At 40.5% G+C, this 24,893-nt stretch overlaps 1 protein-coding gene across 1 annotated transcript in view; it reads right to left on the bottom strand.

Annotated features, from left to right (window-relative positions):
• LOC141954251 (chloride channel protein C-like) overlaps window positions 1–24,893 on the bottom strand; it is a 78,574-nt gene that overhangs the window by 16,333 nt on the left and 37,348 nt on the right. The window contains exons 12-13 of the mRNA XM_074893579.1: window positions 18,524–18,690; window positions 670–849 (exon numbers count right to left, since the gene is read on the bottom strand). Of these exons, the coding sequence (XP_074749680.1) occupies window positions 670–849; window positions 18,524–18,690 (347 nt within the window). The remainder of the gene's footprint in view (window positions 1–669; window positions 850–18,523; window positions 18,691–24,893) is intronic.

Below are 24,893 nucleotides of genomic sequence, written 5' to 3'. Positions count from 1 at the left end.
TGGAAATTAAGTCACCGCCTCTCCCACTCATGACCCGTCCACTCAAAGGACAGTCTTATGATACCTTCCTGAAAGGATGAATTCACTCTTGTAGTCATATGAAATTCAGTACCATAAATACTTCATTTATCAGGAGATTTTATATGCCTTTTGAGAGTCCCCCATATGGCAAAGATTCCTTTAGTCTAATTCTTGTTTACCCTAGCATGTTACTTCCAGTGACTTTGTTGCTTATCTCATCTGTAATATGATTTATGTTAACTCATTTCCTGTAAAAGCATACACTAATAAAATGAAAAAAATTGTGAAGAAAGAGCAGGCCAGCTTTGAATTGGCATGGGATACTTCATGAGTAACTAGATTCAAATCCTTTTAAATTACTGTTTCAGTGAACCTTTAAGGCTCTGAAGGGCAATTTTCCCTTCTTCTACAGTTCCCATAAGACTGTTTCATGGGTGCTGTTTCAATAAATCCCTGATGCAATAGATAACCTTGTACTACAAAGGACCTAGGTCCTTTCTTTTAAAGGACACCTGCTGTTCATGCTAAAGAAAGTAGGAACAAGTTTCATATCCATCCCAAATAATCTTCACAAACAGATGCTTAAAGAAAAAAAGTCTGATAAATGGCCAGAAACATCACATGACAGCAATTTGATAGCATTTTTACCTTTTAATAGTTCCCTGGAACACCTCTGCATGGTCTGGCTTGAGCCTACAAACCACTGGGAATCCGCCATGGCTTGTACTTGCAAGAAGCCGAGCCAAGGAGGCAATGTTTTCCTTCAGGTGAAGGACTCTGACGCCAGGCTCCATGACGTCGCTGGCAGAGAACAATTCCAGGTTCAACCTGAAAGACACAGAGCAGACAGCCAAAGGATTATTTAGTAAACAGGAAACGAGGCATACTGTACCACGTTAGCGTTTGACGAGTTTATAATGTGTTAGTAAATTACTTCAAGATGGGAATCAATCTCCTTTATTTGCAAATGTAAAAAAAAAAAAAAAGAAAAGTAATTACCCAATAAAACTGCTTATCAAGCACTGCCTTTCTTTGTGTGAGATACATGATAAATTCAACCATATGCCTGACATGGTCATCCTAGACAGGATATCGTAAGACTCATTTATCAATTTGCATGACTTTTCACATTAAAAAAAAGATTTTTAATCTGAGCTGAAATACTCTGGAATTCTGGCTGATATCAAATAGTTTAAAGTTAAGCACTTTGGGGAAATTCAGGCTTATGCTTATCATTGCAATAGGTTTTTTTGCAGCGGTAGCAGCTTGAAAGATATCCCCTTCAAAGATAGCTTACAAATCATATACAGATTTTCCAGTATTTTCCAACACTTCTCAGGTTCTAGGCAAAGTTTCAGGAAATATGAACATACAAAATTGAAAAACGTGTATGCACTATTTCTGACAGTAGCATGAAATGAAAAATAAAGATACTTTCTGTAAAATTCATGAGTAATTTCTATGGAATTACAGTAGGCCAAATTCTTACAACTGAAGTCAATGAACTGCTCTAATTTTAAGTTTGTTTTCTATCTTTTAAAAATATATTAATTATTCTGACTATCATCTGGACACACCATAAGCCAGAATCTCCTGTTCAGACACAGGCTGACACAAACCACAGACGGAGACAACAGGAGCATAAATTTGCCCACATCCTGTTTTACCAATGTACCTTTCATCCCTGTGGTAAAAGCAACTCTTTCCATATGCTGTTAATTATTGTCCTCCCTCCTAAGAGACACGAGGTTATTTTTTTCATGCCAATTACTCTGATAGCTTGTGATGTGACCACCTGCCTAAGAATAACTGATGTGAGAAGACAATGTACTTCATACATGGCACCTACACAGCTGTGAAACAAGTTTCTTCTTCGTCTGAACTGGAATGGATTTAAATGAATCCTGAAAAAGAACAGTCTTATATGCGTCAAATCACGTCATACCCATCCCCAGTTATATGAAACAGACTGCAGGCAATGAAAATTTGGAACACCATGTTATTACAGATCCACATTTCAAGGGACCAGAACACCAATTTATGGAAAAATGAACCTCTCTGAACCACATTTTGCTTCTGAGTTAAAATGAGCAGTAGTTTACCTTGCAAATCAAAATGCCTGAGTGCAAAATTTAGCATCAACTAGTGAAAACAAAACCTAAAAATCCCAAAGAGATGGATTTGTTCATTCTTAATCTCACTGACTGCTACCAGTTGATGTAATACAAGTGATGGAATGCAGTGGGAACCACAGATGCTGCTCAGGATGAGTTGCTGTCAGAACTGTGCCACTGTGGCTGTTTGCTGCGTAAAACACTCCAGCAGAGGAATTTTATTTTTCTTAAATGAGTTCATCCTCTGCTTCTTTTCCATCTCCATAGGCCAGGTAAAAATTTGTATTTGCCTGCCTTCAGCTTTGTCTAGAAATACTTACTCTGTATTACTATTAAAAGTACTGTACCTAGCACAATGAACACAAAGTGAAAGCATGATTAATGATAATAGCTACTCCCGAATTACATTAAATATGTGCAAACCCCAAATGATTTTTAAATAAGAGTAATGTGAATAGTTGCATTCCAGCAGTTTCTAGAGTGTATTTCTTAGCAGTACATAGGTTTTCCATTTTCAGAACTTTAGTTTTGCTCTGTTGCACGCAAAGCAAATGTTCCAACATTATTGCAGAACTCCAGGAATCATCCTTAGGTTTTGTTAAATCAGTCATTTGTATAAAAGCAAGGGATAGCTCATTATAAAGTTCTGTGATCTTGGCTTTGTCTGGGATTATAAAGTGTCTGTATTGTCTACATCAACTCCATGCCTTGCATTACCATTGGTCAACTTTTTCAGATGTAAGAACACACTAAGGACTGGCGCTGATTAACTGCTCATTGTCAGTGACATTTCTTTCAATGAGTCTTCTGTCTGTTGCTGTAAAGAGTAACCTTGCTTTGGGGGTGGAGGAGACAGCAGGTGAAAGAGTTGTTTTATGAAAGACTGTTACAAGCCCAAGGCATCTTTAAATAGAAATGGCTAAAGAAAGTCTTTACCAATATATTGCTTCTCAGAAAATCACCAAGACAACGTAGTGTTTTATCTATACGATCATAAGAATGAAGGATTGTTCACGTTGGAAGAGACCTCAGCAGTTCTCTAGTTCAACCTTCTGCTGAAGGTAAACTCAGCCATGAGCTCAAACTATGTCCTTGGGCCTTTCTCCAGTCAGGTCTTAAAAACCTCCAAGGATGGAGGCTGCGCAACCACCCTGGGCAGCCTGTGCCACTACCCCACTGTCCTTGTGGTGAAAAGGTATTTCCTCATATCCAGTATGAACATCTCTTGTTTCAACTTGTGCCTGTTGTTTCTTGTCCACCATGCACTATTGTGAAGACCATGGCTCCATCTTCTCAATGATCTCCAATAGTTACAGGGGCAGGGGGGGCACACTCTTAAGTGCCTCCAAAGCATCCTCATCTCCAGGCTGAACAAGCCCCAGTTCTGCAGCCTCACAGCACAAGTGGCCCAGCCCTGAACACTGCAGTTTGGCAGCATCTGCAATTCTGTTGAAAGTACACTCCATTGTCTCCTCCATGTCATTTATGAAACAGTTAAACAGGCCAGGTCCAGGGATAGACCCTGTGGTGCTCTACTTGTTAGGCCTCCAGGCAATGTTTGATCCATTAACCACCACCCTCTAAGGCCAACCACCCAAACAGTTATTTTACCATCTGGTTGTTCAGCCTCTAAACTGTAACATCTTATCTTGGACACAAGAACATGATGCAAGACAGTGCCAAAAACCTTGCTAAAGTCAATGATATCAACTGCTCTCCCCTCATCCACAAAGCCACTCATTTGTGCATAGCAGGCAATCAGGTCAGTCAGCCATAATATACCTTTGGTCAATCCATCCTGACTTCCTGATAACCACCTTCTCCTTCATGTGCCAGGATCAGCCTTCCCAGCAGCAGCGAAGATCCAAAGATGGCAAAGGAAACTCAAAGAAGAGCCAGAAGGAGAGTACAGACAGTGAACAGAAGCCTGAAAACCAGCCCAGGCACCTACATGCGCATTAGCCCACCAACAGCTGTGCCAGCTGCCCAGGCCATGCTCACAGCCCTCCAGGTAGTGTCATGCTGCCCACGGGCCAGTTAGACACCAAATGTACGCCAAAGCCAGGCATCAGCCCCTGCGGGCAGCATCCCCACCATTCATGAATCCCTTCTCCTGCACAACTATAAGCCTGCCCAAATGCCTCCCAAGGATGCTTTGTTTAGCTGGTGAGTGTTTATGCAACAAAGCCTTTGGTTTCACAATGCAGTTTCAAGCAAGGACATTTCATTTACCATTTTGAAAATGTCTTTTTGTATGGAGTAACAAGAGGTACTTACATTTGGATTTTATCAAGTAAATCTTTCTTACATGATTAGATTTACCTCAAGGAGAGACACAGAACTGTAGTCACACTACTAAAATAGATCTAGCATAAATTTTTCTTATATAGGACATGTGAGAACATTTTCTCTCAAAATGTAATTCACTATAGCAGCATAACGTGTTAAAGTATTAAGGCTATTTCACCAACATTATGATATCCAAGTTTCAGGTTCCTTTCAAGAGCACATCCATGAGGCTGGATATAACATGGAATGAAGACAACCTGCCTTATGACCTAAATAAGACAGTCATTTGGTAAGAAGCCATTATCCCTGAATGGTAAACTGTCTTGAAATGATTCATGGAAATGTAGTTCAGGCCCTGTTGCTATTAAATCCAATGGAAGTCTTCCCACTGAAATAAATTGTTACAGATCTAAGCATAACAGATCTAAGCATAACATGGAGGTTTCCTTAGACAACATGCAGTACAAGAGAACTTTTCTTCAAATAGGATTTACTCTATATTTTATGCAAGTTTCAAATGATTAAAAGGACTTTAAGTGGGTGGGAGAGAAGCATAATCCTAACTCAAACAGACTGCAAGGACCAAGGTGCATGAGAACACAGGCAGTGCTGCTTGCTTGGATTTATTCACAGACTTGCCCTTATCTGTTTTAGCTGTCACTTCCACCCTCCTGTTTCTGCACTGAGAATGTTTACCCATTGACTCGCCACAGGCCGTCCTGCTCAGGACAGCCCTAGCTTTTATTTAGGCTTCTTGTAAACCATTGTTTTATTGCCCTGACTGGCCACTGCATCTTGTATAAATAGTCCTCAGGAGGTTGTTTTGGGATTTGCTTAATGCTTGTGGTGATTTTTAGTCTGAGCATTGTTGGGACTCTGAACAATTGAGAGGGCAGGCTAGTTAGCTTAAGGGAACATCATCAGGTTGGAGGTCATTAAAACTACTTACCTATATTATAAACATCAGCAAGTATTAGAGCTATTAAGTTCTAGTTTCTACTATTCACGCTTTTCTGAGACTAGGGCATTCTTTTTTTTAAATACATTTCATTTGGCCAGAAAAACTGAACAGATTTATTTCATAATTTTCATTCTAGTACAGAATCAGCTACACTGCTATGAAGACCTGTAGCTGCTACTACATTATAAATACAGTTTACTTATATTAGCTTTCTTTTGCTCTATCATCTTTAATGAAAACCCATTGTGAATATACTCACAACATTGCAGGGAATTGCTTACATTTAAATACTAATTCTTTTTTTACTTAAAAAGTTATAAAAAAAGATTTCTACATACTTGTCACAGGACCACAAATCTTCTTTTCAACAAGACATTTGGTAAAAGTGAACTATGAAAGTATTTGAAAGCAGTGGAAAGCGAACCTACCCAAAAGCTACATGCCAGTATTGATCTCACTATACTACAGAAATGTTAATCATGTGCAGATGACTGAATTCAGTAGTTTCAAAAGTGAATTCTGTGAAAAAAATGGCTCTTTAAGTATGTTCACAGAATACCACTGAGATCAATAACTGGAAGCAAAAAGCTCTATAAAACCTCCTTTTGCTGGAAAAGGACACCACTTAAATTAAACTCATTTTAAAACTGATTTGCTCCACTCAGTGCTAACCCCTGAAATAGACATATTTAAACAGATTAAGGTTAAATTCAACCAATAAAATCACTGTGTGCATTGATGTAAGTGCTAGTGATATGCTTTTGTTTAATTAGATCTATTTAAAATCATTTTTCAGTGGAACTTTGCATGGCAGGCAAGGCCTACGACTCCTTGCTGTCTCTATTTTAGTTGAACACTAAACTGAGTGAGAAATTCTTCCAGTTAAATCAGGAGCCAGAAGTTTGGCAGAGTTCAGTCTCCGTTCAGTATATCTACAAATATTTACACTGACTGTAAGATGACAAGCTTCCCAGCATCCCCTGGTCCTGGCTCCCTCAATATTCTTAAATGAGGGGACATTTAGCTATTCAGTCTAAAGGCCTTTTGATAGTACAGCACTTATTGTGAAATGTGTTGTTTGGGTTAGCTGAATGTCTCTGTCACTTATTTCCCAGAGAGGATTTGAAAGTTATATATGTTTAGCAACTACTGTATGCTAAAGACAAATGGATTTCCACAAGGTCTCATAATCTGCTGGGAAACTGTCTCTCTCTAATGCTTGAAAAATTGCAGAACAAAAAAGAAACTAAGGAAACAGATAAGAAAGCCTTTGCGTTTTGGAAGAGATGGATGGGGAGGAGGGGAATGTTGTATGTTTTAGGGGGTTCTGCCAAGAGTTTGCTTTTCTGTTCCTTTATCCCTTATAAAGTTTTTCCCACCAGCACTGTCAGTAAAAAATACTACTAAGGTAGAAAAATAGTAGCTCCTACCCACTTTGCATAGATGTAGCTGTTTATACAAGTGCATTTAGCTTTAAAAAAATGAAATAGGTTGTGTATGAGACCTTGGGATAAGCAGGTAAACTATCATGTGAATGGATCTACATGCTGGAATTACTCAAACAGCAGCTTGGAAACTACAGCCTCAGCTCACCACATGTGAAACCATAGGTAAAAACTTAAAGGTCATAGTTCTTGACTTAGTTTTCACAGTGCAAGTCCAAAAACAAGTTTACAAATTGTAACTAGCAGCCTACTTTAGTCATGTCAGTATTAAGGAGAGTACAGGCATCTAAATATTCAGAGCTATTGACAGTGCCTGCTCACTACTTCCACCCAAACCTGAAGGCATCTAAACTCACTTGGTGTTTCTATTCAGAACTGTGCATTTCCCACATTCTTAGTAATGTCTGTGGAAATGTCTCAGTCCAAAAAAGCAGCTGTCTGGAATGCACCTGCTCTCAACCCTTACACGTATATCAACAGCACTGCGAGTCCAGCGCAAGGCACTGCACCATGGCCGTTGAAGAGTGGCATCCAAAAGACATGACCTGTAGAAGACTATATTTAGTGGAAACATGAGCGATCTGAAATGGTTTTTCACTTCAGCCATGGGGGATCCAAACCCTCACCTGGGATCTCCAAGACACAGGGGATGCTGCAGCACACAGGCTCTCAGGGGGCCAGGAGCAAACACCCTCCTGCCAAGGCTGCTCAGCTGAACAGTCAGGCAAGGAGGACCCCTGCAAGCAACACCTAGCCAGCTCTAGAGAGAACATGTGTGAATGTGTATAAATGTACACAGAGAGAAAGATCCAAAGATGGATTAGCTATCTTGATGTCTAATGGGTTAACCCTGGTGGACATACTACTATTATTACTATTAATACATATTACTGTATGCAGAATTGGAATGATTCAGCTATCCTTATATTTTCCATATTATTATCTGAGCCTGTAGGAATCTTTTCCCTCCCCCCCCCAAAAAAAAAGTGTTAAGCTTGTGTTAAATCCATCTGCCCTGTCATAACCAACCAGAGGCAAAGAAAGTAATTTCTCAAAATGAAACCAGTACAAGCTATTTAAATTCAAAGAAATGTTTCAAAACAAACTTGCATAGGAAAGAAGTGAGAGAAGTGAGTAAATTGAACACTAAAATAAATAACCTCATGATCTTGCTTATAACCAAACAAACAGGAGAATGCATGTTCTCTGGATAGATCATTGCAGAGCAATTTCCAAGGGAAATTCACAAAATACTAAGCTGGCTCCTGCAGTTTGAATGCAATGACATGATGAGTTTCTTGCAAACATATGCCAAAAAACTTAATCCAAACTGGAAAGAAGAGAGGAAAGCTCCTATGAGACACTTTTTATAAAAGCTTCATTCAGGGCCTCCACCCTCATGTACTGTACCAGCCACCTTAGCTTTTCCACTCTGCCTGGCCCAAGAAAGCACCAGCTAGCATATTAAAAATGCTGGCTTTAAAATGTTTAGGGATGGACAGTGACAGCAATGTACATTTTAATAATCAGACACAGATTATCAAATGACCTTTTAGTCAAAATAAGGTACAGAGATTTAGGTCTAACAGACTACAAAATGAGTAAACTGAAGTAATACAGATGGGAAAAAAAATATGAAAAAGATTTCAGATTGCTCAGTCCCTCAGGCACTTTCTAGAGGAAAACTGTAGCCAGGTTATTAAAACACAATGTTGGGTATCTCGAGATACAGATCATACCCTGTTCCCAGTCCAGTAAATAGAAGTTTTTGACACTTATAACCAGGATTTCAAGCAAAAGCACTTCTCCTTCCAGCTGTACAATCAACTTCCTTGGGAAAGTCATTCCTCAAACTTTATCATTCCCATTTCTAAAACAAAACTAGGCCACTTCTTACACCACAAGCACATTGGGAACCACAATTAATTTTTCATTAAAATACTGTAAGCTACAACTTTCTACATACATTCACCATTTTAAAAAAACATTTCTTTAACTAACCCTCCTGCTCTCTAAGTACCATTCATGTGCAGCACATGTTTTTTCCTTGGTTATGACTTACAACAAGGATCCACTACTACAAGTGGAGAATATGTGTGTACTTACATCCCAGTTTAAAATAAGAACATAAATGCTAGTATTACTGATCTAGTCTTCCAGAAAATGAGTGGTGATCTCTCTGCACCTGACAGTGTATTTGGAATGAAACACAGTCAACATACGCACCCAAAATTCTGGGAATGGATTGTGTGTGTCTAACTTGCTTTCTCTCTCCTTCCTTATCCCCAACACCAGGACTCAGCTTCCTCAGGCTTTTTTCGTCACTTTCATCTCCCACTCACCTACTGTCACAACTTCATGTATTGAATGGCAGCAGCTAATAAAACTATGCTCATGGCTTTATAGCTTTTCATAAAACTACTCCATTCTGTGCCTTTTTTTCACCTTACTTCTGCTGTGGCTCTGTGTACACTCAGTGTACTGAAGAACAAGCCTCCCTTGTGATTGTGTGAAATAGCATTTAACAGCTTCACAAAACTGATATTATTTCTAAAAAGGGTATTTCATTTCTCAAACATGCTGAAACTCATTAAAGTATTTTGTGCCATCTGTTTCCTCTTTGTAAATAACTAACTGTTTCCATCATGGCAACCACTATGACAAGCTACTAATATTTATGAGGATGTAGCAACTCTCACAGGAACATAAAAAGTGGCATATATGTGAACAGCAAAGAGAATACATTTCAGCTTAAGGTGAACTTGGAAGCAGTCCCCAGCACCAGCATGAAGATGATATTTTTACATGTAACTTGGGAACACCAAAGTGTAACTCTTACATAAATGAATGTCTGCATTCCCATATCCAGCAAAGACCCCCAGGGGATGTCAGCCCCCTTCGAGTCAGACCCACCATTTCTTGAATGAGTTCAAACAGTTGTTCAATGACATCTTCATGAGACTGGCCACTCTGCCGGCACAGCTGGCTTTCCAGGGAGGTTGGCTGGCTTTAAGTGGAAACTGTCAGTATCTGCCAAATGGTGGCCAGACACCAGAGCAGACTTAACCAATTAGTGAAATACCCCATCTGATGGCTGGATGCGATTTCTCTCTGTGTGTATGTGCACACTCCACCTGCGTGCTACCACATCTGAAGGCTGCGGTGGTACCCGTGCAGGCAGCCTGACCTCCCAGGTGAGCCAAAAGGGAGCCAGTCTCCTCTTCACTGGGCCAGCAGCAGCTGTTTCAAGTTTCCCGCAGCTGAATGTCGCTGTGTGCATGTTTTACGTAAGGGCCTGTAGGAGCCGGAGGGGCTCGCTCGCTGCCCACCAGCGAGCTGTGAAACACAGGTGATTAGTTCCAGATGCTGCTTCAGCGCCTTTCCTTTGTGGAAAGTGTGCAGAAGTCACTTATTTTGGTTTCACAGGACTCCCCAGAAAAGGAAAACACACCAAAAGACAGTGTGGATTTTATCTTTCCCTCAACATCAGGCAGGCTGCAGTGGCAGCTAAGATGTCTGTGGAAAGACTTCTCCATGAGCTGAAGGGTTCTGTCTGACACTCACTATATACCTTACAGCTGATTCATGATGGACCTTACAGCAAGAAGTAGAACCTCATATTAAGTTCCTCTCCATTGTCACAGCATGCCCAATAGTTGCAGCAGGTTTGCCAACCCCATGACAGTCCCATTCACACTCTAACAGGGACCTCGCTTTGGACAGGTAAGAGAAGTGTCTTGTGACAGAAACTAGAGAAACAGGATAGGTGCTTCAAAACTCACTATATTTGATCTGCTGTTCATGTCTCCAAACTTCCTCCCTAAGGTTTTAATCAACTGCACCAAACCAGTCTTCCAAAGTTCTTGTAAGTTTGTTTCTCTTAAAAATCTTGCTACAGGAAAGCCATTTTTCTCACTGCTTCTGAATTATAATAAAAGCAGATCATGTAGCTGCATCTATCTGATAATTTACAGTACAACATTCACTTGTAAATTCAAAACATTTTCTTCCTTAGCACACTGTGATCTCAATCAGTATATAATCTTGATAGAACATGCCATTTACATTTTGCATATTCAGGGGCAGGGGGGAATCCAGATTTAATTGTTCATAAAAAAAATGGGATGATAGAGAAGCTGAGCCTGCAGTTTTTAGACATATCAGAAAATATAATTTCTTAGAGCCTGAAACCATTCCAGTGCAAAACATTTTGGGCTGATGGAAAGGTAATCGTGCAAATATACAGGCCTTGTGTAAACATTATAGTATCTACAAGATCCTTCAAGGATTTCAGTCAGACAGATTGTTGGCTCATCTTCACTATCCTTGTCATTATATTTTTCTGTATTCGTGCTTCTATTGTATATACTTGGTTATGAGGACTGCAGTAACTACCAATACACTTCCAAGTGCAGCAGGTCAGCAGTGAGCTTAGACTCAGCCTCCAGCCCTTCTATCAAAGGCGGGTTCTGCTGGCCGGGTCTCCATGAGCCCTCCTCTGCCAGCTCCATGTTTGCTCTTCATCCACTGTGCTGTGTAAGCCTGCAGCTCCTAACCTTGAGGGCACAGTGCCAGCTCCAGCTCTCATCCTGGACATTTTAGGAAAGGGAACAGCTAAGGGTGGGAAAGGTTTATTTTAGGTTGGAAGAAGGGTTATATCTGCTGGCATTTATTGTAGCATGGGAAGAGTAATTTGTTTTATTTGTTCAGACTCTGCTCTAAAAATAAATAGTAATGTAACCACAATCTTGTGCATCTTTATATGGTTTTACCAATCTAAATAAATAAAGTAATTTTGATTCATGGTAGTAACTTCGTTAAATAGTCAAAATTTGAGCAGGTTGAAAATCATCTTCTAGGGTTCACAAGAAATTTTGCCTTTACATAAGGCCTTTCATTTAAGAACTTGACAATACTTGGCAAAGACAACAGATGCTAAAAGCTACACGAGGTGTATAAGGGCTATTTTCCCTTCTGTAACTGAGAAGATTGAAAAATAAATCGGTTTGGCCAAAGTAACATAAGGAAATGGGCCAGACACAAAAACAGAACAGTCTGTCCTCCTCAGTCTCCTGCTTCCTTCCATATAGCCTTCCTCTTCCTGTCTCACCTGAATATTCATGTTTGCATGTGACTTTTTTTCCTAAGAGACATTATTCAAATTTGGACACTGAAATCACTTCGTGCTAAATTTGAAATTTTTGGTGAAATTTAATGGTAAAAAATCTGAGAAAACAGTTTCTTTGGTCACTGAAGATTAAGGCTGAAAAGGCCCATTAGGCCATTTTGTAGATCACTCAGTGTCACTGAGTCTTGTTTTTCCCCAAAAATCCTATAAAGAGAGATAATCAGATCTCCTGAAAACTACAAAGCTAAGTAGCCTTGTTTAACACCACCTGTCAAAAAGAAAAAAATGCATCAATATATAGTATTGGGGTTAATATACATCAGTAACTTGGCCCAGCTGGAAGTTCATCTTCCATTCATGTTCAGATTGAGACAACCTTCTTCACACAGATTCATGTGCACCAAGTCTTCACCTTCTTTTCTTTAGGAGCAGTTCTGGATAATTTGGAGTTAAACACAGTTTGAAGGCTCAAGCCCAGTGAAGCAAACTAGTATGACCCTCTTGCCAGGTTAAAAGGATTGTGAAGGGAGACAGGCTGGACTTTGCCACAGAGATCTGCAGGAGCTGGTACAGGGGCAGAAGGGAGCAATAAGTCCTTTCACCCATCCCACATGGGCACCACCAACCCCATGTTGAAAACAAGGCAAGGCCATGCTGCTGTTCTGTGAACATAAAGTGACATCTGGCTCTGCCATAGTATTTTTGTCAGGGGGTCAATACCACTGTTTATGGCTCATACAGTTGCTTCTCAGGGAATGGGATCACACTAAACTCAAAACCCAGAACAGGAGAATAGCAAAAAAGGGACTAAAACCAGTTCTTTGCCATGTTTGCTTAAGCCTGACATAGAGGCAGCTTAAAGCCCAAATGTAATTTTAATAAATCTCACCCACATCCCAACACCCTCCCTCCATCTTTTCTGTAGCAGCCAGGGTTCTCCTCAGACAAAGCGTGGCCTTGTTACAGCAGCTCCCTTTTTCCTTTGTGCAGCCAGAACAGGATCCAGCTTCCACCGCAAACACTCTACAAAAGATGGGCTGGATGCCCTCTGATGCTAAAACACTGCCAAGTCCACCTCCTAATGATGCCTCTCAGGATGAAAGTGCCAAGCAGCCATGAAACACACCAGCTTCTCAAAGAGGCAAGATGGGATGCACCATGTGCATCTTGGTGAGTTGTCTTTGAATGAACACTTGTGTCATTCACAGACGGGTAAGGAATCTCTTTAGTGTAGTAGTTGCTAGTCTAGGCCCAAACCAAAAGCACACCCCTCCCCTGCCAAAGTCCAGTGATCTTCAAAATCCAAAGCCTCATCTAAAAAGTCTGCTAATTACCCCAAATTTTATAACAGGCCAAACCAGGATCCTGAATCCCAAATAACTCTCAAACTTGGGTTGGCTTAAATTCTCAATCCAACGTCTGCGGTGTGGGCTAAGGCAAAACTAGAAGAGAGAAAGAAAAAAAAATCAGCCTTGCTCCATGGATCTTTAATATAGGGCCACCTCTGATACACTTTAAAAAAATATAATGAGACCACTATAATATATATTCCAGCCAAAATTCTTGGCTCCCAAAAACAGCTTTATATGGTATGCAATACAGAAACACCCAGGAGACGCTATAAGAACTTTGACAAGGCTAATATTAAGCTAGAACAAAACAGAACTACTGGCACCAGCTCCACTCAGCTCTTAAGTAAACTTGTCCCATTAAAAAGTAGCCTCTAAGATATTTTCTCTCTGAAGTGTATAGTAGCTTATAAAAAGCAGGAAGGGTTGCCAAGTCATAGATGTGTTCAAGTACTCCTTACCCTCATTAAAGAACATTCCCTGGCAGCCAGCAGCTTTGAGTGTTCCAGTGAACCAGATTTTATAAGGGGGGTGTTTACAGTGGTGTGCAATGTATCTGGAAATTACGGTGCACCGTAGCAGCCCTGTACTAGATACAGCTGTGTTTGGAGCCTTATCACCCAGGGCACAGAATACAACAGGCAGGGTGATCAGTGAGGTTCCAAGAAAATAACAAGTATTAAGAAAACAAATGTCAAGTCTCTCCGCTCCATAGGAATAAAAGCATCCAGAGATGCCAGTGCCTAAATACAAATTGGGTAGTGAAATACCACTGAGGATCTAGGTCTCACTTCCACCAGTTTCATATATAACAGTATTTACAGAGATGTCTTCATAGTGAGCATGTACATAATTTAGCTTCTTAATGTACCCACTGATTTCCACAGGAGTTAAGAATTAAATACTTTTGTAGATCTGGACCTTAATGCTACCCCCCACCTTGTTCATGTAAAGGCTATTTTCTCTTCTCAGTTCAGCGTCTAACACATATTCTTCCTGGGAATGTTATTCAGGCCTGTAAGGAGAATGAACAAATGACTGAATACAGAAGGTCTTTGCATCCTTAACACCGATGAAGAACTGGAAAAGAGAAGATCCACACTTTCTCTCTAACAGTATGAGTGCTGAGGACCTAAAACCAGGCATTCTCTCGAGTTTCTCATTTTTCATCTCTGCTACCAACACAGGCACTGTTTTCCAAAGCCTTTTCAGTTTCAGTTGAAGAAGGATCCCAATTTATGTGGCATTTCTATGGCATTTAAGCAAGCTGTTAGTTATCCAAATCTTTCATTCTGCATACACAAATACAATTTATCACCTGTTTATAAACACATGCTAGCTACCAGTTCCTACAGAGCTGACCCCTGTCCCTGTTATGATTTGGGGAATTCAGCAATGCACCGTTCATATATTTTGTGATCTTACAGAATAATTAATATTGAACAAAGAGGATGTAGAACCTGCCACACATGTAACTGTCACCTACACTTTCCCAGGGCAGCAATAACATAGTTACAGACCCTCAGCAAGCTGACACAACCAGAGAAGGAGGATAGCCTGTGCAAAATAACATCTGGGTGTAGACATGTGAAGATAAAAATACTCCCAAAGTGTAGCAAAGTGGAACATAAATACAGCAGAGCTTCACATACTCTGGGTGGTCACTCTGAGATAAAAGGAAGACTAGAGAAGCAGATAGGCAGGCTCTCACAGCATCTTGTTAGCTGCAGAACCAGTCAGAGAGAAAACAAATGAGAAATCTTGGTCCACAGGGAAAACACATGGAAAGAAAAATCATGGCCAGGCACATTTCTGTAGAATTTTGACTCAAGTTTCAAGGATGCTCAGAAGTGATGAGGAAACAGAGAAAGAAACATGTTCAGAGACTAATTTTTTTTTTAACTGTCTTGTATTAATCTGTGCATCTCTCATGCTAGGTAAAGCAATAGGATCTTGGTTTGTGAATTCTTACAAAGACTGCATGTTAGGCTTCATAATTTGTTTCAATTATGACTTTTTTTACTTTAAGAGGCAGATTATAAATCCAGAGTTCCCTTGAGTCAATATTCAGGGTTTGGGATGCCTAAGCTATAAGACAGATCTCGGGATCAGTACAAATCCTGGAGGTCTGGATGGCTGAATGGTGAAGGTTCGTTTGTTTGAGGGGATAACAAGGTAACAGAGCATCCAGGAAGTATGCTGGAGAGACCAAGACATGGTCTAGTGCCATAGAATCGTAGAACAGTTCAGGTTGGAAGGAACTTTTGGTGATCATCTAGTTCCAACCGCCCTGCCATGGGCAGGAACATCTTTCACTAGACCAGGTTGCTCAAAGCCCCATCCAACCTGGCCTTGAACACTTCCAGGGAGGGGGCATCCACAACTTCTCAGGGTGACCTGTTCCAGTGTCTCATCATGCTCATAATAATAAATGTCTTCCTTATGTCCAATCTAAACCCCTCCTCTTTCAGTTTAAAACTGTTGCCCCTTGTCCTATCACTACAGGCCCTGGCAAAAAGTCTCTCTCCATCTTTCCTATAAGACCTCTTTAAGTATTGAAAAGCTGCAATAAGGACTCCCCAGAGCCTTCTCTTCTCCAGGCTGAACAACCACAACTCTCAGCCTTTCCTCACGGAAGATGTGTTCCAACCCTCTGATCTTTTTCACTGCCCTCCTCTGGATCTGCTCCAACAGGTCCATGTCCTTGACCCAAAGGCTGGATGCAGTGCTCCCAGCAGGTCTCACGAGAGCAGAGTAAAGGGGGAGAATCACCTTCTTCAGCCTGCTGATCATACTTCTTTTCATGCAGCCCAGGATACAATTGGCTTTCTGGGCTACAATTACACACTGGCAGCTCATATCTAATTTTTCATCTACCAGTATACCCAGATCCACAGGGTTGCTCTCAAACTGTTCACTACCCTGTCTGTACTGATACTGGTGATTGCCCCAATGCAGGTGCAGGACCTTGTTGAACTTCATGAGGTTCACAATGGCCCACTCCTCAAGCCTGTCAAGGTCCCTCTGGATGGCATCCTTTCCCTCAAGTGTACCAACTGCACATCAGCTTTGTGTCATCCACAAACTTGCTGAGAGTACAATCCCACTATGTCATTAATAAAGTTATTGAACAGTACCAGTCCCATTACGGACTCCTGAGAGACACCACTTGTTACTGATTTCCATTTGGACTGCAACCCTTTGGATGCAGCCACACAGCTAATTCCTTATCTATTTGAATATTCCATCCATCGAACCTGTATCTCTCCAATTTAATTGAAAGGGTGTTGTATGGGACTGTATCAAAGGCCTTACAGAAGACCAAGTAGATAACATCCATAGCTCTTCCTTTGTCCACTGATGAAGTCACTCTATTGTAGAAGGCCACTAGATTAGTCAGGAATGATTTGCCCTTTGTGAAGCCATATTGGCTGTCTTGAATCACCTCACTGTTTTCCAAATGCCTTGACTTCCAGCAGTATCTGTTCCATGATCTTACTGGGCACAAAGGTGAGGCTGACTGGTTGGTAGTTCCCGGAGTCCTCCTTTTTACCCTTTTTAAAAAGGGGTGTGATGTTTCCCTTTTTCCAGTCACTGAGGATTCTACCTGACTGCCAAGACTTTTCAAATATGATGGAGAGCAGCTTAGCAACTACATCTGCCAGTTCAGATGTGTATCAGCCTATTCAGACTACGTCTAAGAGGATTTAGACTAAAACTTGGCAGCATGTAAAGTGTCTAGCTATAAAACCTTTCCCAAGTTGTGATAGTATGTATTTTGCTTTAGAGTATCAGTATATTCTGTGACCAAGTTATCCAGAAACTTTCTTTAATGTTCCTGGAGAGGAAAGGGAAAGGAGTGGGAGGGAAATGAAATTGTATATATTTATATATGTCCTTTAAATGAATAGGACCAGGAAAGCAGCTATAATTCTGTCCATGGACTTGTCATCTAACTGGAATACCATGGGAAACTTTATGACTTCTTCTCCTCTGTTTTATCTGCCATGGTACGTATAGAAGTCATCCATAATGTCACAGATTGTTTTTATTTCCTCCTACCACATTGCTGGCTCTTTTTCCTCTCATGTCAAATATAGTTAGATTATACCTAGTATTCAATGTGCCTGCTAAAAGCTTTCAGATATGGCTACATTCGGAAGAAAGTTATAAAGTGTGGACAGAATGAGTTGTCAATATTTTATTCTAAAGGGTCATTTGAAACTAGGAGATCGTCCAGTAGACCTCAACACTGGGAGAAATGACAGCTATAGTGTCCTGCAAGTAGCCTCGGTTGTGGATATATACTACCCAAATATGTCTTAAGGGAAACAAAAAGTCTTTCTATAGTAAATAAATTAATTCATTTTTCCTTCTATTTCTTCACCACATTACCTAATTCATTCCTACAGAATAACTTAAAGAATCAGCATTTCTGCTAATTATTTTATAGAAGACAATAGTACAGAGTTCCTACTACCTACAGATAAATGTAGGCCCAGCACCTACACATAGGAGAGAAAATGGTTCTTATTACTGGTTATAAATGCCCACAGACTGAAGTTTTGGATACTGGTTCACACACTGGAAGTTGAATGAACACACTGTCATACAGGACAGGTTGAATTAACATAAGTTAAAAAATAAAAACCATCACTTTTTTCCAAGCTATTCATTTAGTCTATAGTCAGTGGAGGCACTTCCAGAAGACAATTCATTCTACCTGCCTTGAATTGCTATCCTTGGATGGCAGGAATCGCTGCCTGAAAATTTACATCTTACAGTACCAAACACACAGGAAGCCCAGACTAGTCATCCAGGAGTTGGGTAAGGCAAACTCCACCATAAGGGACTCAACACACTCTGTTGTTCCTCTGCTCTATGGCATCTGCTTACAAGAAACAGAGTCACAGCTGTCTGTGAAAACCTCTACTAGATTCTCCATTGGACCAATTGCACCACTGGGCATTATAGACACTTACTGCTCTCAAGACTCTGGTGACAGTGGTAATTCAGATCCCACCATAAACTTGAAGAGAAAGGGAGTCTTTTTTGTTCTATTTGTACAGCACATCACACTGTGGGGATGCTGCTCAGGATCAGGATCTCCTTTTACTCCTTTGTTTCTCCAAGCTCCAGGTCTCAGAGAACCCATACAGTCTCCATGCAGAAGATGACACAAAAAACTTACTGATCAGCAGTGTAAGAGACCTCACCATTTTCTCCTGTGACGAACAAAAGGTTCCACATCCAAGTAGGGAATGCATTTCTGCTTCAGGAGGGAACTGTACAGGGATGCGTTGAACAAGTCACCAACTATCTTGGCCACCATGACAGCCACCATTATCAGTAGCAAGGACTGGACATCATTTGTGATCTCTACCTAAGGAGAAAACAGAACAAAGGACTTTCCATTGTTTTCATATACCTGGAGACAATGGCAATGGTTGCACAGGACTACCTACTTCTTTCATGAGCAAATGGGAAGCAATTCAGTCTGCTAAAAGTGGAAGGGCACTCCCCCTCCTTTCCCAGGGAAAGGTAATCAATCAACACTTCCACCAGAGTCTTGGCTGATGCAGTGACAGCTCCCCCTCCCGTTCCTATCAGCTTGAAGCACTGCATACATTCAAACTCACATCTGATTCCCATATTTCAGGTGGCTTGTGATAATTTAGAAGTATCAGAGGAGGGTAACTAGAGATGGAGTAGCCAGATTGCTTAAAATAGCTTGGCATTGTGACAAATATTAAAAATTGCAAACAAATCCAAATATTTTTTCTTTCTTGCTGAGCACAGGATATAAAATTGTTTTCCCATACTGCTGCTTCCTGACAGAACAAGCTCCTTGTACAAATATTGTCTTGAAGGATGCCAGAAAAGGGAACAAGAAGCTTCCAATAGAAGTCCAGTTCAGGAGATCAAGCAGCAGGAACATCGCACAGTTGCCATGCTGAACAATGTCCGGCAGTACAAGGCATGGTGCAGGCATCCCCGTTCCCATGATCACAAATCTATGAATGTGGCACTGCAGCACTGGTTGTAGAGAAACATATGCACAAATTATGGTATCTCACCCAAAACATCTTTCCTAAGTATATTTGGACTTTCCCCCTATGTAGTGAGGGTATTGTTAGATGAGTGGCAAAGTATGCAGCATGTTTTAATATTTTATTCCCCTTCAGCTATTTGTTTTTGCCTCCATGGTTGGACACAGGCACCATAACAGTACTGTTAGTTCACTGCAGCACAAAGGTAGACTGAGTTCACTTGACCTACTACTGCAAATGTCTAACAGCTGTGGTGCCAGTGACTTAAAGCACACCAATACATCGGCCTTTGAATAAAGGATTCAGAGTGAATCCTTGTACACGAAGTAAATAGTAATGTGAATGCACTTAATACTGTTTATGCCCAACTCACAATAAAGTAAAATATTTTTCATGGTGAAAATGACTGGACAGAAATATTCTCTTTAGGCTACCTTAATAAGACATTTTAGTTAAAACTGCTATCTCCTTTCACTTCCCACTACCACTGCATCCTATTAAAAAGGGATATTCATTAGCAATTATCCTGGGATTAAATACACAAACGTTCCTCATAACACTAAGAGACTTTTGTCCAGAAACTTCTCTCCAATTCAAAGTGAATTGCAGTACATTGCCATTTAATAGACCTCATTAGCTAAAGATTGTTAAGTACTCCAAGAATCTACATTCAAAGAATGCCATTAAACACATTTCTGCCTGATAAGCTGTAGCAAATTTATCCAAGCTTATACTTTCACCCTCTTTCTGTCTCTGTTCTGGGTTTGGAAAGATAACATCCAGGATGATTTACAGTATATCCCAACAAGGGACTCATATGGCATGGTCAGCAGTGCACGACAGGGTCACGCAACTGTCCTTTCTGCTTCGACATAGCCAGGGATTTCTAATAACACCACAGCATTCTTTGAATGTCTCTTTAAACCTAGTATTCAACTGTTTTATTTAAAAACACCAGGAACATGTCAGTTGAAAGGAAAACAGCAACTGTGGGATTTTAAGAATTGCTTCATCATATCTGCCGCAACTCATTCACACAGATGGAGACTCCTTTATTGTGGATTCCTTTTAAGGCTTTTTTTAAAGTATCTTGCTGTGGGGAACTCTTCTGGAATAAAACCAGTATTAAAAATTAATATAAAAAACACTCTAAAAAGCTATAAAAGCACTCTAAAACTCTAAATTTAAAAACTCTTGAAACTGGAACTTGAAAAAGCACTCTCAAGTGATTGCTTTGACCTATACAGAATATCTCCAGAACAGCAAGAACCAGCAAGAACCAGAGCCTGGCTTTCCAGGCTCCCCTCCTTGTTTTTCATCCCATTTTATCCCTTCCTCCTACCCTCCCATCCTCTAGCGGGAACAGTCAAGCTGGCCTGGGCCCTTGTCCTTTATTGTCGCAAACATTCAGCAGCATTTTACATCTGCTATTGCGAAACTCTGAGGCTTTTGCTGGTTTTCCCCAGCCCTGCAGCCCTCCTGAGTGCTGGGATCTGGGAGTGGGGGGATGGCTCCTCTCTATAACAGTGCATTGAACACTCAGAGCAAGTATCTCTGGGTTCAGCTTCAGACTTCACTTCCTTCAAGAGTTACCACCTGCCAAGCAGAAATGCTGTTTATCTCTGGCAGGCTAGTATGGCTGCGGTCATTAAATAAAGACATGTTAAAAGCATTTTGAGCAATATCTTTTGTATGTAAGTAAATTTAATCTTTGGTCAAAATGGAGCTGATAGAGTTGTCCTGAACTCTCACTACAGATGGAAACTGGAGAAGCAACTTTTGTGATATGAAATTTTCTTGGAAATAGGCAATACTAGAGCAAAAATATAAAGCAAATCTGCAGATGACTTAGAAATCAATGATACATTTGAAACATGAGCATGAAAAACATAAAATCATTTATAAAATTTCAAGAAAACTTTGTATGAAAATTTAACCCATTATGTGACCTTAAGATAAGGTGAAGTTGTACACTAATTAAGAAGCCTGGCCTAAAGCAAGAGTTTTATTGAAAAATTGACTTGATTTCACATCCAAGTATTTGGAAAGCTAGGGAAAACCTTATTTCCTTCTTACTGGGGGTTCTCAAGTTGTGGAAGAACATTTATTACTATAAAAGTATATCAAATACAATAATAAACTCCAGATATCAAATAACAAATGCTGGGGAAGTAAATTACAACAAAGAAAGATTGACACACAAAAGATGCAGTCACTCACATCAGAAAAAGTATGTCACTCTTAGCACCAAAGGAAAAGGAAGAATTCATCAAAACTTGCCCAAAATCTGTAGCTAAAACTTAAGTCCATTAATGACAAGGATGATGGCAATGCAGCAGCGTCTCCTTAGGGTATCTTGATAAAAATCAAGGAAGCACAAGTTAATCCAAGAACTCTGATAGATTCGAGTCATCTTATATAAACATACGGACACACACACACCTACACACACACATATGTGTGCACTTTGTAAGGCTTTATTAGTATGCCCTGTTTAGAGAAGGGCCATCTGCTCCCTGCTGAGAGAGACAAAGTGCAGAGCCTCGGACTGGGCTGCAGGAGGAAGCTAAGGCTTGGTGAGCTTGGGTGTGAATTTACTGCGTATTAGCTACTCTGCACTAACTGCCCGTTTGGATACCCTCAGTGCTTGGGAAGTGAAAAACAACATACTTCACTTTCAAAACAGAGCCCACCTAACTCATGAGAAAGCACTCTTAAAGCTAACCTGCACAAAAGCACTCTTAGTAGGTACTAGAAACATCCACCCAGGGAATTAGTGCCAAGTAACTAGCAAGCTGCAAATTCACACTGGAGCTCCCTGCACACTAATTCTCCCAGCAAACAGGCCCCTGTAAGCCCAGAACAGCAGCCAAGCAAGCCCAGCCACAGCCCAGCACCATTAGGAGCCCCTGTGGTCCAAGGCTGGAAGGTTATGCAGCCTCTCCTTTAAAAATACCCATCTGTTCAAACCAGTTCCTAACAAATCTAACGAAGGAACAAATTATACAGAGTATTACAGAGGGAGAGATAAAATAAAGGTGACAAAAGCAGAGAAAGGAAGGGAGGAAGTTGGGGGCAGCCACCAAATGCCTACAACTCTTCAGCCATTAAATGTGATGTTTCATTTATTGATATTCATTCCAAACCCGCATTTTAGGGGCTGCTCTTTAGGATGCAATTTACTCTCTGTGCATATTGCCAGATTTTTTTTTTTTCCTTTTGATCCTACCGGTGTGGCAGGCTGTGCCAAAAAAGTCTTTGCCTAGGGCACCCGTCTATGCAAAGCCAGCAGCACTAATGGGCGCTGGAAGCACTCGGCGCTGACACTTCATACATCAGCAGCCTAGTAAATTGCACCTATTTTTTTTTCAATATTCTCTCTATATACAAAATCTTGAAGAATGTCATTTACACACACACGCAAACAGACCACAATTAATTTATTAGCACAGTTATTCAAACCTCTTTAAATATCTTCTTTGTCACCGGAGGCACTTTTCAACAACCCCCATGGTCCTGAGTTTCTCAGGCCTCCACATCATTATAATCTATTAGGCACCTTCATGTTAGCTCTGTTTTATTATATAACACATAATTATGCATTTCATTAACAGCATCACCAGGCATGGTACATCAAAGGGAGAAAGGCAGCTGCCCAGGAAATTCAAAAAGATGCAGTTTACTTAAAGCTCACTGTTAAAAACCCTCCCCCACTTTTCAATCAAATTGCGGTTAACATGTTTCAAAGGTTTTACTCCAGCTCAGAAAACAAAGTCCAAACAACCTCATTAGACGCAAGGCTGCTGATACAGTGAATATTCCCTGAACTCATGATATTTCCAATAATGTAAAAGAAAAGATTGTCAGCCAGCTACATAGTGTAAATCCATTTTCTTTCTTCTACTGAAACCCCACTTAGCAATAGAGCTCTCTTGCCACTTGCAGCCTACAATGACAAATGCAGAAGAGAGGGCCTATCAAAAAGAAAAAAAAAAAATTATTTTTCAGTCAAATTCATTTTTCAAGATTTGTTCAAATAGAAGAGCTGCCTGGCAAACTGACCAAACAAAAGACAAAATCTCCTTCCTTCCCATGATATAAGGACCATCATCCTTGGTAGAAGCAAACTCTCCAAAAGAAATATTTTTGTCATTCTTCTCAAGGTTACACACACTTAACAGAAAGGCCTGGAATTTGGAAAATATTGGGGGAAAAAACAAGCAGCTGCTGGACAAAGGTACAAGACAATATGTCTGAGAGGGAGTTTAAAAAGGGGCGGATGGAAGAGGACATGAAGTCTTGGCTCTACCAGCTGAATACAATAGTTTTGGAGTTGAGGCTGCAGCTGGCACCAAACACTAGCTCTGGGCACCATGCTGCCAGATTTTGTGGAAGAGTACACCTCCCCCAGGAAAGCACCCTTCATCTCTCTCACACACAACCAGAATTTCTCTCATTTGAAATTTTTGCTATTATTGATTAAAGACACCAAGAAAAAAATCATTCAGTCAACAGAACATTTCCAAAGGGTGGAGGGCTTGTAGCCAGCAGAAAACTTTTGATCATTTTTTTCTTGGAGCAAATGCCAACAAGGTTGCAAACTGATCACTTGACATAAAGAAGGGAAGGAAAGAACAATTCCCTATTCACAGCAGTAAAAGAGCTGTTCATGCTTTTTTGAGAATAGAAGTTTATGGAAATAACATCTTCCAGGATTAAGTTATTTGTATTGTCACAGCCATTTCATAAACAATGCAGATCTGCATTTCAATTTCTTTAATCTCTGGATTATGACCTGCTGGCCCTTAGCAACCTGTGCACTGAACACTTGTGTGACTTTACTTCCCACTTAATAATGTCCTGACAAACTATGAATTGAAATGCTGTTATCACGGCCCGCTATTTTCATCTGGGATTATGCCAGAAGAGGCACCTTCTTCACGTATCGATCCAGCTGAATACTCCCTCCCCGAACTTCCGTTAATCTCTCTCTTTAAAACTAAGTGAAAAATATTCCTTTCCTGTGCACTTCACCTTTAAAGAAATCCTTTTTAGTCCTAGGACTACATCCATTAACTCAACTCACTTTACTGTATCTCCTTATCACTCATCACCATCACTGCTGGAAATTTTTGGAAAAGTGGGATGCTGCAATACAGTAAACATAAATCTCCTAAAAAGACACGATTGTCATGCTAGCCCTGAAAAGTTATGCATTCAAGCTCCCTCACACTGCTGAAAATGATTATTTCTTGCAGCCTCAGGCACACAAAGCTGTGCATCACACTCTACAAAGGGCGGCACACCCAGCGTAGGTTCACTGTGAGGACGTCCTGCCAAACTCCAGTGCCAGGAGGATTGCACAATTAGCGGGATTCTTCCTCTTCCAGCGCTCTACTCCATTAACTATTCCAGGCCATTATGAGCAGTAGGCAGTCTCTAACACCCTAGAGCTTAATTACTGCCAAGACAGAGCATGAAAAAATATCTTAGCACAGGGCACATACTTTTTCCTCTAAGCAAAATAGTTCTAATT

The sequence above is a fragment of the Strix uralensis genome, chromosome 1, assembly GCF_047716275.1.
Source record: "Strix uralensis isolate ZFMK-TIS-50842 chromosome 1, bStrUra1, whole genome shotgun sequence".
Taxonomy (NCBI): domain Eukaryota; kingdom Metazoa; phylum Chordata; class Aves; order Strigiformes; family Strigidae; genus Strix; species Strix uralensis.
This window is presented reverse-complemented; position numbering and strand designations above follow the sequence as displayed.